Raw genomic sequence first — 12924 nt, forward strand, 5'->3', positions numbered from 1 at the left:
CTAGCATTTATGTCCATAGATTTCATGATGACTTCATTCCAGAATCTTTACTCTTCTTCAACAAGACAAAAATTGTGATTTCAGGGTGACAACCGGCCAATTTCAACCACTCTCGCTTATATGGGTCTTACTGTCTTTAATGCCATTTTTCTGAGGTAAGACCAGTTCCACCATCTTTTGCTGGACTTATACTGTATTAATTTATACACTACTCACTAACACATGCAGTCCTGTTGAGTTAATATGACATCAGTATGATAGTCTGATAAGATTATTATTGTCCTATTGAATTACAATCTGATTCAATCCTAAATCAATTCAAATCGGTTGGATCCAAACTGACCCTATTTAATATAGGAAATCATATCAACCTACACAAGTTCCTGCTACTCTCTCACACATGGACATACTACACTCAAAGCCTCACGTCCAACACGCAAAGCCTTCGTGCACTCTTCCATTATTCTCTCTTTCACCACCAAAAGAAAATTTAAAGTAGACCCCACAAGGTGGGGCAAATGAATTTCTGATCTAGAGAGGTGGAACCCTAATCATGACATCAGATTCTTGATTCAAAGGCTAGTAGTAAATAATATATATACAGTATAGAACGGCTAAACAGAGCCAAGGCTATCATGTATATTATTACATAGCATAGGCTTGAAAGGCTTTTCTGAGTTTGACTCTCCTTGCTGTGTGCATCGGATCTCGCAAGCAACAGATTTTTGGTGGCTTTTGTGAAATTAAGGCAGGCAAGACCCGGTTTGGTCTTCCTTCGATTTCTCTACTTTGAATTTTCCTCACCATGATTGCATGGCATGGTTTTAGGCTTTGGCAGAGATTTTTATACACACCACCGCTTTAAATTTACTCATTGCTCTTCCCCTGTTCTTGGGTCTCTTTAAATGTTAAAGAATTGATTTACTCGTGCTCTCTCTCTACTTTTTTCTCCTATAAATACATACACTTCTTCACCATCTTTTTAAGTCTGTGGCTATACAGTGGAGAGTGTATATGGTTTTAGTGGGTGAGTAGCTCCTTGATGGAGAAGCAGGGCACGTGCAAAGGCTTTTACTTCTCTGCAACTAATCCCTCTGCACGTGCTCCCCTTCTCCAACATGGGTTCCTTGCCCTTCCTCGGTCTCCTCAACTCTCCAGAGAATGTTCATGTGTCTGCTACTAGGTAATGTAGTTGTTCGGCTATATATATATATATATATGGATTTTGAAAAGCTTCCTCTCTTCTACTCAGTATTAAAGTCCTTTTCTCCTGTCACTTCTCTTATGGTCTTAATTAATGTATCACATGCTGACATGCATGCAGCTTCCTCATCCTCATACCATCTTCTCCTCTGGATATAATCTCAATATATACTATTTTAAGAGTTGAGCATGGACTTCCTAGCAATATTACCATGAAAAGAAAAATTATGAATTAAATATGTTGGGAAATCAGACCTTCGATCACAGAAAGCAAATATTTACATTACAGACTTCTTCATAGCCTTTTATTTATTGGCAGGCCGTATGGTACATGCCAATGAGTTATCCTATTGCCAGTGAATTCAGTCAGAGGAACGATTAGCCCGCAATCCTCCAAAAGCGATGCCGTTTTAGATGGCAGTCCCTACAATTCCCTTAATTTTAATGCAGATATATATATATATTTTATCAATCTTATTGAAAGTGTAAATAGGAAAAAGAGGAAAATTAAAATTAAAAAATAAATAAATTTAACATAGAAAAAAGAAAAAGGGTTTTTTGGAGGCTAAATAGGTTCAAACTTGGTCCACCATAATCTCAGTATATCAGTGTGTAACAACTTGGGAGATCCGGTTAGTGTAAAATGTTGCACGAGCTCTTACTAGCTCTCTTGGGTTACACCGGAGATCTCATAATCGACGAGCGAGAGCATGAGACCTCTATTGGCATTCGTTTATCTCCCGACAGTCCTATCTCTGAGGAACGCACCTTTAAGCTTGCTCCTGATATCTCCTTCATTGAACCCAGCGAACGGTATGTTTTAGGGTTTCCATTTTCGTTTGACAAAGAGGTCAAATTCTTTCTCAAATTAACTTGTTTGTTCACAGGGATTACAATTGCAAAGGAAAATGTTGGTTCGAATTTTGATTTTGATCTGAGAAATGCAATTTCAAAGTTTTTGATATCCCAGTTTATTTTTCTTTTATGTTTGAAAGCTTAGATGCGAATGCTTTGGGATAGTCTATCAAATTCATTATCTGATGATCTTGCTACTACTGCAGAGAGCTCATTGAGAAACTCATCACCTTAGGATTTTACTATAGAGAGCTTGATCGATTTGCAACAAAGTCTAGGAATTTAAGTTGGATAAGGTCTGCTAATGTATCGCCTTTGGAAAGGGCTGCTAAAGGAAAAGCAGAAAATCCTAGCGTGTACCGGAGGGCCATAGCTAATGGCATTGTTGAGATACTGTCAGTGTACAGGTCTGCTGTTCTTCACATTGAGCAAAGATTGTTGTCCGACTCTATGCCCATTTTGGCAACTGTAACTCAAGGCCTTAACAAGGTTGCTTGTCGAATGCATTGTATTATATGTTTTAGTATTATTTTTACCTCTGAGCATTAACGTTATTGGCAGTTGGATGACCTTGATCAGTAAGCATAAGCTTAATGGTTTTAAAAATATATATATCTGTGTTTTTTATGAGTGGATTCTTTTCCCCAGTTTTTTGTCCTTTTGCCACCTCTATATGAGCTTGTTCTAGAGATTGAGCGTGATGATATCTGCGGAGGACAACTACTTAACCTTTTACACAAGCGGTGTCACTGTGGGGTGCCTGAACTGCAGGCGTGCATTCAGAGGTATACACTCCATTGTTTATTTTTATATGATTGACTTCTGTTTTTGCAATAAAAAATCTCTTATTACGTGGGCTTTAATTTCATATCTTTGATTTGCCCAATTGCATATCCAGTGTATTTACTAGATTAGGGAACTTGTTTGGCTTCAGCTAGCAGTGTGTTAAAACACAGAGCCAATCCTGTGGTCTGTATTATGGTGAGATAGTTATTGGAACTTAGAGCAATTGATATAGTTCAAGGCTGTTGTGAGTTTAGTAGTTTACTTTTCAGTGTTTGTATCTACACTTGGGCAACATATAGGTACGGTTGATAAATACCATCAAAAGATGCTGCTATGACTAGCTTTTAAATTTCATTTTGATGCGTTTTTTTTTTTTTTTTTCCAACTTGTAAAATCAATTTATGTGCTTATTAGTCTCATCTTCATTGTCAATTTTTGTGCCCAAACTGTAGGCTTCTTTGGCATGGCCATCAAATCATGTATAACCAACTAGCTTCATGGATGGTTTATGGGATTCTTCAGGACCAGTATGGAGAATTTTTTATCAGAAGGTAATGGATGAAACCATTATTTTATACATTCCAAAGTGATATTGATTAGATTTCTGCTTTTGTATAGTGTAATTATTTAACGATACTGGGAATCTGATCAATATTTTGTCTAATGATTGTAGAAAGAGTCATCTATTGGTGACAGTTTAGTGATGTTGATTGAAGAATGCTTTTAAGATTATATTTAGACTTGTTTATTTCAACATATCTTGTGCTTAAAACCTGCTGATAATTGTGAAAGTGGAGTTTGTTTGCTTGTCAAATTAATTCAACCACGGAAATTTATCAAGATTTGATGAGGAAGTTGGGAAGGCCTTCTTTATAAACTCATAAATTATATTTAAGCAACTGTCTCTGGGAATGCCTGAGTGAATTGTGAGATCATCCTTGCTGCAAAAAGGTATAAATTGCATGGAATATGTTTGTATTTATTGAGACTATAATTTGATTGATGTAGGTGTTTCTAGACAGCATTTATTCCATTTTATATCTTAATTATTATGAGTGTCCATTTGTTTCAATGTATTATTGTCCTTATGCTCTCATTTGTGATTCATGCATTTGCTTCCAAACCATATAGTTCCTGAAACCGATTTTCTGATTTTTAACCTTTCAGGCAGGAAGATAGAGATGTAGAGCATGGTTCATCTCACTCAGATATTTCTGAAAAGTTGGTCCGCATGTCTACTGATGATATTTCTTTAACAGATTGGCACCTGGGATTTCATATTTTTCTGGTATCTTTCTGAACTGTTTGTATGTCTCTGATTACCTCTTATTTAAATGCTGTCAATAGTCATCAATTATCTAGATGTTATCAAATAGGTTCTTATTCTGCTACAAGTTCATGTATTTACTTCTTTGATACCTATAGGAACTGTCATCTTTATCTTAAGTATGGTTGTTATGGAGATATATTAAATGCATTACCCTACATGCTTTGTGATGTTGGCATATGAATAAGAATTTTTGTGTTTAAGCCAATCATCAATTTTAGACTTAAGTTATTTGACATAGGAACCCAATTATAAATCTGTATATAAGAACATCTTTTGTTTGTAATGTATTGTAATATCCATACATCGCATCACAGCAGATCCTACTTTCTTGTAGAACTCAAAGGATGAGTTATAACTCTTTGGGCAGAAATGTGTTTCCATTGTTGTTCCACTTGTCAAGTTTACTCTTGATAAGTTTTTGTTTGCTGTGTATTCTAAGAGACAGTTTTATCCTTCATATGATATTATCTATTTGTTCTTATCATTTAGATCTCATAAATGCTGAAAAATATGACACTCTTGCTTATCTCTAAGGTTTCTTTTACCTTTATTATTTTTTGGTGTTTTATTTACAGAATACGTTTCATAAATTTGTTGTTGTTAAAAACTATTTAGTATTTTAATGTAATTTTGCAGGATATGCTGCCTGAACACATCCATATGCGTGTTGCAGAATCAATTCTCTTTGCTGGTAAAGCAGTCAGGGTTCTCCGAAATCCAAGTGCTGCTTTTCGATTTCAGGATCAGCAGATAACAAGAGGCTCTCTGAAAGTTCAGGGATTTACAGGACGCTTTCCTTTTCAAAAGGAGCCTTTCCCAGATGTGAAACTCGTTGGAGAAGAATTGCTTCCTCAGTCCGAGGCTGATAAGATTGAAGCTATGCTTCAAGACCTTAAGGTTTCCTCCCCATTGTAGATAACATTTTGTTTTAGTCTTTTTCCAACAGATTCCATGAACTTGGCAAGCCTCTTTTATCTTTCATATAAGAAACTGTTTTCTTCTTTAACAATATGAGAAGAGCTGTATGGCTAAATCATGGTCCATTCCTTGTAGGAATCATCGGAATTTCACAAAAGATCATTTGAATGTGCTGTCGACTCTATACGAGCTATTGCGGCCAGTCATCTTTGGCAGGTGCTGAATATGATGAATTTGTTTCTAGTATCATTTAGGCCTGATGTTTACTGTAGTTTCTCAATTTCTGCAGCTTGTGGTTGTGCGTGCTGACTTGAATGGCCACCTGAAGGCCTTGAAAGACTACTTTCTTTTAGCAAAAGGAGATTTTTTCCAGGTAAATGGAGAGTATCAACTTTATTTTTTGTCATTGCAGTGAAGCTGATATTTTTTTATGTCACTTCTTCAAACTTTTTGGTAAATCTTTTAAATCCATGGAAACTGAGATCCTCATTTATCTAGTATTAAGATAAAACTGACCAGTCAGAGCGTAACCGTGACCATGGAAAAGAGGAAGCTCTTATTGAAACCTTTGTGGTTCTATTTTATATATTGCATAACTTTGTTGTGACAAATGTATGACTGAATGAATCTCATAAAAGATATTTTTGTGTACTTATAAGCATGGATGTTGGTGCAAAGTTATAAAAGAAAATGCACCTTCTTTTGCCTACTTCCTGGCTTTATTTCCAACCATATATAGAATTGTTGTTCTTATTAATTTTTTTAAATCAAATATGGCATAGAGAAAGTGATCTCCAGAAATTTCATATGAGTTCTTGTTAATTCTCTAAATGTTCAGGGAATACTGGGTATTTTATATCATTAGAATTCTCTCAGCAGTTTTATTTGAATTCTTGTTTATATCTAACTTTTTAATTTGACATAATCTCTTGATTTCAGTATTTCCTTGAGGAGAGTCGACAGTTAATGCGTTTACCACCTCGTCAGTCAACTGCTGAAGCTGATCTTATGGTCCCATTTCAGCTTGTATGTTAAATATGAGATGATTTTCTTGTCAAGATTATTATATACTTTACCTGCTTAGTTTATATTCAGTGGCAGCTTGTCAAGCCTAGAAATTTCTTACAAATTCATTTGCACTACTTGCGTTGCAGGCTGCAATAAAGACTATTGGTGAAGAAGACAAATACTTTTCTAGAGTATCCTTGCGGTAAGACCTGTGTTGACTTGACTTGACTTAATGTTTTTATAATATAAACTCTGTTGCAATTTGCCATGAGTTATGTCATGTCTAAAAGTTATTGAAAGAATTTTTACAAAGTTCTTTTTCTGAATATGCTAGGATGCCTTCATGTGGAATCACAGTTAAATCCTCTCAAGTAGATGTACCAAAGGCAAAAGCTTATACAGATGGCAACTCTGGTGCTACACTATCAACTACTGCTTCAGAGATTTCCCTTGATGGCTGGGATGGAATTGCCCTTGAATATTCTGTTGATTGGCCCTTACATTTGTTCTTTACCCAAGAAGTGCTTTCTAAGTAAGATGTTATAGTTATTGTTATTCATGATTGCCATTTTATTAATTGAGGAAGTTGGAACTAGTCCACAATACTTCCCCCCCTCATGTCTTTCGGATGAGAGGAAAACTAAAAGGCTTTTCAAACAAAGAACTTTGGCCACATATAGGAGTTGATAGCTGTTGAACAACTGGTCACTTCTGTTGTATACATGTTAATGATGAGTGCACTCCAGGTACTGTAGGATCTTCCAGTATTTGCTGCGGCTCAAGCGAACCCAAATGGAATTGGAAAAATCATGGGCCTCTGTGATGCATCAAGATCACTCAGATTTTGCCCAACATCGCAATGACCGTTTAAACTATTCAATAACTCAACAGAGACGGCAGCGCTTTAGACCAATGTGGCGTGTTAGAGAGCATATGGCATTTTTGATAAGAAATCTACAATTTTACATTCAGGTCAGTAAGATTACTTCTGTTCATCATTCAGGCAATTCTGATTTTATTTAATTTAGGACATGTTTTGCGTTGTTGCAAATTTATAATACAATGATTGCATAATCATGAAAATCCATTTTCAAAAGATTTTCTTCCAATGTTGAGGAATCTTTTGGATATTGTGTCCTACTTGTCTAGAATTTGGCCAAATTATGTCAAGTGATAAAGATTGAATTAAAAGTATTGACTTTACTCATATGGGATAATGATTTGAGTTATTTGTTGTTCTTGATACGTGGCCTTTTTCATTTTCATGTTCAATATGCAATTATTTATTTATTTTTGGAAACATTTTCAGTCTTGCATGTTTCCAAAATCAGATGAGTAGATTGTTGAGGAGAAAATTTTGACGTGTATTATAAAATTCATATTAGTGATAGATGCTCTTAAAATGAGGTCCAAAATCAAATATCTTAAGCATTTTGGAGTAACCGTGTCTACCGTTACTGGTCTTCATCATTTTAATTGAGTTTTGTTTCTCATCTTGGCTTTATCTTTCTTAATCTAGGTTGATGTAATAGAATCTCAGTGGAATGTTCTTCAAGCTCATATTCAAGATTCTCATGACTTTACTGAACTTGTAGGCTTCCATCAAGAGTAAGTAAACATGATTTTTGTTTTCTAACCTCAACATTGTTCTGATAAATTTGGTGACTTAACATCATACTTACAAGTTTGAACACTAACAGGTATTTATCAGCATTAATTTCTCAGTCTTTCTTGGACATTGGCTCAGTGTCAAGGATACTGGATAGCATAATGAAACTTTGCCTCCAATTCTGCTGGAACATTGAGAATCAAGAAAGCAGTGCTAATACATCTGAACTAGAACATATTACTGAGGTACCGATATTTTTCAACTCCTCTTATACTTCATCTTGTGTCTGCTAGTGTTGCTATTATGAGGGTTTCAAAAGTGTTTTGGTTAATTTTTTAATCTTTGTGTTTGAATATCAATTGAGTTGGCCCTATTTATCTGAGCTGTGTGCTATTAGAAGTGTCCACAAAAAATTATCTGAATCTTGACAGTTGGAAAACAATGTTGAATTCTGGCTTAATTTCTTTTTGAGAGGTTTCTCTTTTTTGATGCATCTTAGTAGACATTTTTTCTGCTGATTTCTTTTCTGAAAAAGGTCATTGAACCTATTGATTCATCTTATTATTAAATTTTCCTAGTTGCCTTAATAAGTATCTCTGCATATTCCATTTGGAAACCTACTATAGCTGCAACTAATTAAGCAGCCAGCATGATAAAATGGCCAATTGTCATCAATTATAAGTGCATCCTATGGCATTTCTAAAGCATCCTCTTTTAATTTGAAAGACAAATTATATTAAAAGTTTTATTACCTTTTTCAGTTGAAAGTTGGCCAATCTTAGCATTTATAGGTATTTTTTTGCACATATAAATTAAGGACACTTTAGTTCTTCACGTGGTGTTAGAGAAGTTATGAGATCGCCATTTATCGAATACCTTATTTTGTATGAAGAGAGTATCAGTGCGGTTATTCCACGATAACTCTTTGTCGATGCCTGTTATAAGGGCTCCTGAGATTGTTTTCATAGTGTGGACTAGATTTTAATAATCATTTTCATATGGATCTCTGGATAATTTTATCATGGTTGTCCTCTCTCTGAGCTGCTTGATTGATGCTATTTTGCATGACCTGTACTTTATACAATTAAGACAATGTAAACTTATGCTGCTGCCGTAATTTTGTGGTTCTTATTGACTACTTTCAGGAATTTAACAAGAAATCAAACTCTTTGTATACTATATTACGGAGTAGCAGGCTTGCTGGTAGTCAAAGAGCCCCGTTCTTGAGGCGATTTCTTTTGCGCCTAAACTTCAATTCCTTCTTTGAGGTAAAAGATAAATGAGTATCCTTTATACAATTCTTCTATATTTATTTAGCCCCATAGTTTTCTGATAGGTGGTTGTTTTCTTCTATGAACAGGCAACTGCAAGAGGAGTGCTGAATGTTGTTAGACCACGTCCAGCTGTTACTGTTTTAAATCAACAATAGCATTAAATTGTCTTACTATGTATGTGAATGTAATCAAGCAGCCAATCTCTGTAAGATAGTTAGGTGGTGATCAGGGCTCGAACGAAATGCGTATGAGAATTATAAGTAGGCATCCCAGTTAGGTGAGGACTTGGTTAGGTGGCTTGAATTTGTGGGACCCATGAAAGTTAGATGGTAATCTGGGTAGGTAGGTAGCTAGGTTTGAGGTTGGAGAGTTTTAGCCTGTTGGCTCGGTGGTGAATCACCCTCGGTGGTTAAGTAGCGGTTTTGATTTCGAGTTTTCGTCTGTAGCTAGCTTCAGCTAGTGTGTCTGCTTTTGAAGCTGTGGCCTGTTAATACAGGGCTTTGGTTGCTGCCCGATTCTCAATTTATCGTGGGGAGAAAATATTTCTTTGTATAAAATGTTGTTTAAAATGAGTGTTGGTGAGTATAAACCTAAGAGTAAACGTTAGCCTCTTTGATATACAGAATGTATAGAAACTCACGGACACGGTTTAACATTCAACATTCCCCTGGGCGAGCTGTCGTTCAAGAATTTTGAATTTCTTACTAAAAATTAAAAAAAAAAGAAACTGTGAGTTTAGTCCTAAGACAATTAATGTTTTTGCTTGTCCCGTGATGCCTCATGTTCACCTACTGACATGACACAATCTGTTTTTTACCAAGAAAGTAGGGTAGCAAATCAGCTCAAAGATTAGTCCTCCTTGATGAGAAAATGAGGAGAAAACGTCGTACTTCAATATGTCTTTATCAAATTCATATACAATGTAGCTGATTAAATGACAAAGTGGGGAAAAATGATAAAAGAAAATCATCACTGTAGCCACAAGCAAAAAATATTAAAAATCTCTAAATACAGTTAGAGCTCTTCAAAGCCTTCCTCATCCGCTTCTTCCTCCACCCTCTCGAATTCTCTCCTATAATTTTCCATCTGTCATAAATGGACAAAAAGATTATTAATACAGTTGAGATAGCAATATTTAACTACCTGGAAAGCAACTAATTAACAACTTTTCAGCCCCTTTAACTCCAAACCGATTAGAAACAAACAATTAAATCAAAATAAAGTTGCGTTTTGTGGAGGCAAGGTACAAGCATGATTTGGAAATCCCACAAACCCTCAACCGTAGAGTGTAGACTAGATAATGCAGGAGGGTGTATCAACAACTTGCTTCTCACCATGAAGCAAGCTATAAATTATCATTATTTTTAACATTTAGAATCAGATAATGTATGTTGTTGTACCTGAACATCAGAATAGCGCAGCTGTTCTGCAACAAATAGTATATTCTTGTAGTATCCTGGTGCTAATTCCTTGCCCAAACTGCCAGCAACTTCACTGTAGCTAACCATTTCCACCCGAAAACCATTGCTCATGAACAGTTTTTCCATCCATTTTTTTGTGGTAGACTGCACAGGAGATTAAAAATTTGATGATGTCTTCTGCAGGGAAGAAAGCAACTTAATTCACTATCATTACATCCAGATATAAAGCGAAATAACCTTGTTCCCAATTTCAGTTTCTGTCAACCATGCAGGCAATTCTCCCAGGCAGAAACATCCTTTCATAGCCAAACTACTAATGAGGAGCAAAATCTCTTCGAAACTTGCCAAAGTCGTCACAGGCAGTCCCTGCAGGGAAGTAACTACCTCATTTATTCATCCTCAGCTAAAAGAATTTGAGGTTATTATAATAGCAAACATTTAATTACCTGGATGGCCCATATGCTTGGGCGATTACCGTTAAACCCTTTAGAATGCAGAACTTCATGTATATTAGACGATTCTAATGGAACATGAAGGTATAAGCAACTTCTTGGAATTTTAGCCCCAACACCTACGATTTACAATATACTTCAGAAACATTAACAAGTGAACTCATTATAGTATGTGCAATCGTCCAATACTAAGGAACAATTTAAGTATCAAATTTATCATATCAAGAACTGCCATTACATCCTATGAGAAACCACTTAAAACTGGGAAACAAACCTTCAAGCTTTTTAGCTGAATTTTTGAATATCCGTTCAGGGGAAATATCATATATTATGGTTGAATTTGGCCAGTTAAGCCTGTAAGGCCGAGTGTCCATGCCATCTGTCAACAGAACAACCTGCAGAATAATAAAGAGCAGAAGTACTTTCAATTTCATAATGATCAGAAGTAACCATTCAACCAATTTTAACATTAGTTACTACCTGCTTAAGTCCATCGATATGGTTCACAGTACGAAGTAACTTATCATCAATGAACTTCGTTGCAAGACAATAATGGTGTGAATACTTTTTCATAGCCATTTCAACATTAGGAGCAACAAAGCAACCAGCATATGGATCGACAAACAGAGGCTCTGCACAAGCAAGCATTTGTTATCTATTTAAATTTGGTATTCCACAAGTAAACAAAAATCAAGGAGAGCTAAAACATCAAATTATAACACTGGGAAACACAAACATATTAGCCTAGAAAAATTAAAAAAGGAAATTTGTGATGAGATGTCATTTATTTGTGGAAGTTGAACTCTGAAGGATGCCTCTATTGAAACTAGGAGGACCATTAAATTTTGCACCAAGTCTGATCAAGTGTTCAAGGGTAAGCTAGACACATATAAGGATGAAGACTGTCCCAGCTTTTAAGACACTGCAGGAGGTGACGAAAGATAAGGACCTACATTTAGCAAGCCTGAATCATAAAGACTGGCAAGTACACTCGCATCAAAACTGAAAGAGCTCTACATATATAAATATATATATTCCACCTCAGTTGGTGGGCACATTACTAAGGATGTAAAATTCTACCTACAAACTTGTTTAATTGTAAAAATCTTGGGTTGATAAATGAAAATGTTTTGATTAACTTTTGATTTACGTTTAAGTTTGATAAGGGTTGTTGTCTTGCCCATTGTAAAGACTAAAGATAAAAATGTCAGCCGATGTAAAAATATAAATGCAGAGCCAGCCGTACAATCAAATCTCAGCTACAGTGATTAGAAATGATTCTCCAAATACCATATCAACTCTCTTAGTAACTGTTCGATAAAAAGTCATAATCGAAAAAGAGCACCCAATATGAACCTATAAAGAATGAAAAAGCTTGCCTGGTCGATGGGTCTCCTGAAAACGAAGAGATGCGGCTTTAGCAGCTGCTTGGAGCAGTGGGTCGGATTCGTTGTTGAGTTTGGCTTTCAACAAGAGGCCATTTTTATTTATCAACGTCTTGTCACTGAAGCATGCACTAGAGATGGAAGCAATGGACAATGATTTTGAAAATCTTAAGCAGTCCATGTATTACGGTTGCGATCTTTACCAATGATTAAGGTTTTTATCCTCCATGGTTACTGTATTTGGCCGGGCTCTTACGGTTGAACTGGAGCCTGAGCTCCATGCACACCACGACTTATCTGGTTTTATTTATCTTCGCCGACAATTTCCCAACTAAATTATTCTCCCAAAAATCGCAAATCTAAGCAAGGCTATATAGCTGAATCTATACGCAATTAATAAAAATGATTATTATTATTATTATTTATATGAAACTATGTTACGTTTAATAATTATGTCATCATAAAAATTAATATTATTTTATTTTTAAAAAATTATATATAAGTAAGTCTCATATTTTTTTTTTATATATTTAAAAATTCGTTTGGTGAATTCTCTAATCCGGTTTTTTAACAAAATATCCAATATTTTTATAATTTTTGGAGCTAAAAATAGAAAAAAGATTATTAAATCTATTTCCTTTTTATTTTATTATTTATAATGTCAATATATAACTTTTTTTTGA

General features: G+C 35.2%; 2 protein-coding genes across 2 annotated transcripts; one reads left to right on the forward strand and one right to left on the reverse strand.

Moving 5' to 3' along the window:
• The first annotated feature begins 1737 nt into the window (after window positions 1-1737).
• Window positions 1738-9643, forward strand: LOC123223719 (gamma-tubulin complex component 4 homolog). Its single transcript, XM_044647049.1, has 16 exons — window positions 1738-2016; window positions 2265-2547; window positions 2707-2843; window positions 3297-3395; window positions 4012-4132; window positions 4811-5071; window positions 5228-5308; window positions 5382-5465; window positions 6032-6118; window positions 6247-6302; window positions 6435-6632; window positions 6847-7072; window positions 7620-7708; window positions 7801-7954; window positions 8855-8977; window positions 9070-9643. Exons 1-16 carry the CDS (start codon window positions 1847-1849, stop codon window positions 9136-9138), a joined length of 2238 nt encoding a protein of 745 aa, XP_044502984.1. The 5' UTR covers window positions 1738-1846; the 3' UTR covers window positions 9139-9643.
• A 199-nt stretch (window positions 9644-9842) lies between these two features.
• Window positions 9843-12626, reverse strand: LOC123223720 (O-methyltransferase 1, chloroplastic). The gene is made up of 7 exons (XM_044647051.1): window positions 12236-12626; window positions 11337-11488; window positions 11131-11251; window positions 10851-10975; window positions 10642-10770; window positions 10384-10548; window positions 9843-10069 (listed from the first exon to the last, which is right to left on the reverse strand). The coding sequence occupies exons 1-7, from the start codon at window positions 12420-12422 to the stop codon at window positions 9998-10000; spliced, it is 951 nt and encodes a 316-aa protein (XP_044502986.1). The 5' UTR covers window positions 12423-12626; the 3' UTR covers window positions 9843-9997.
• Between the last annotated feature and the right edge of the window lie 298 nt (window positions 12627-12924).

This window comes from Mangifera indica, chromosome 8 (assembly GCF_011075055.1).
Source record: "Mangifera indica cultivar Alphonso chromosome 8, CATAS_Mindica_2.1, whole genome shotgun sequence".
Classification (NCBI taxonomy): Eukaryota; Viridiplantae; Streptophyta; class Magnoliopsida; order Sapindales; family Anacardiaceae; genus Mangifera; species Mangifera indica.

Excerpts from the sequence above, each read along its gene's own strand:
- LOC123223719 (XM_044647049.1), top strand. The coding sequence starts at position 1,847 with ATGTTGCACGAGCTCTTACTAGCTCTCTTGGGTTACACCGGAGATCTC. Across the intron at positions 5,466-6,031 it reads CAAAAGGAGATTTTTTCCAG|TATTTCCTTGAGGAGAGTCG; the intron begins GTAAATGGAGAG and ends TCTTGATTTCAG. Across the intron at positions 7,955-8,854 it reads AACTAGAACATATTACTGAG|GAATTTAACAAGAAATCAAA; the intron begins GTACCGATATTT and ends GACTACTTTCAG.
- LOC123223720 (XM_044647051.1), bottom strand. The coding sequence starts at position 12,422 with ATGGACTGCTTAAGATTTTCAAAATCATTGTCCATTGCTTCCATCTCT. Across the intron at positions 11,252-11,336 it reads ATATCGATGGACTTAAGCAG|GTTGTTCTGTTGACAGATGG; the intron begins GTAGTAACTAAT and ends ATTATTCTGCAG. Across the intron at positions 10,549-10,641 it reads AAACTGAAATTGGGAACAAG|TCTACCACAAAAAAATGGAT; the intron begins GTTATTTCGCTT and ends TCTCCTGTGCAG.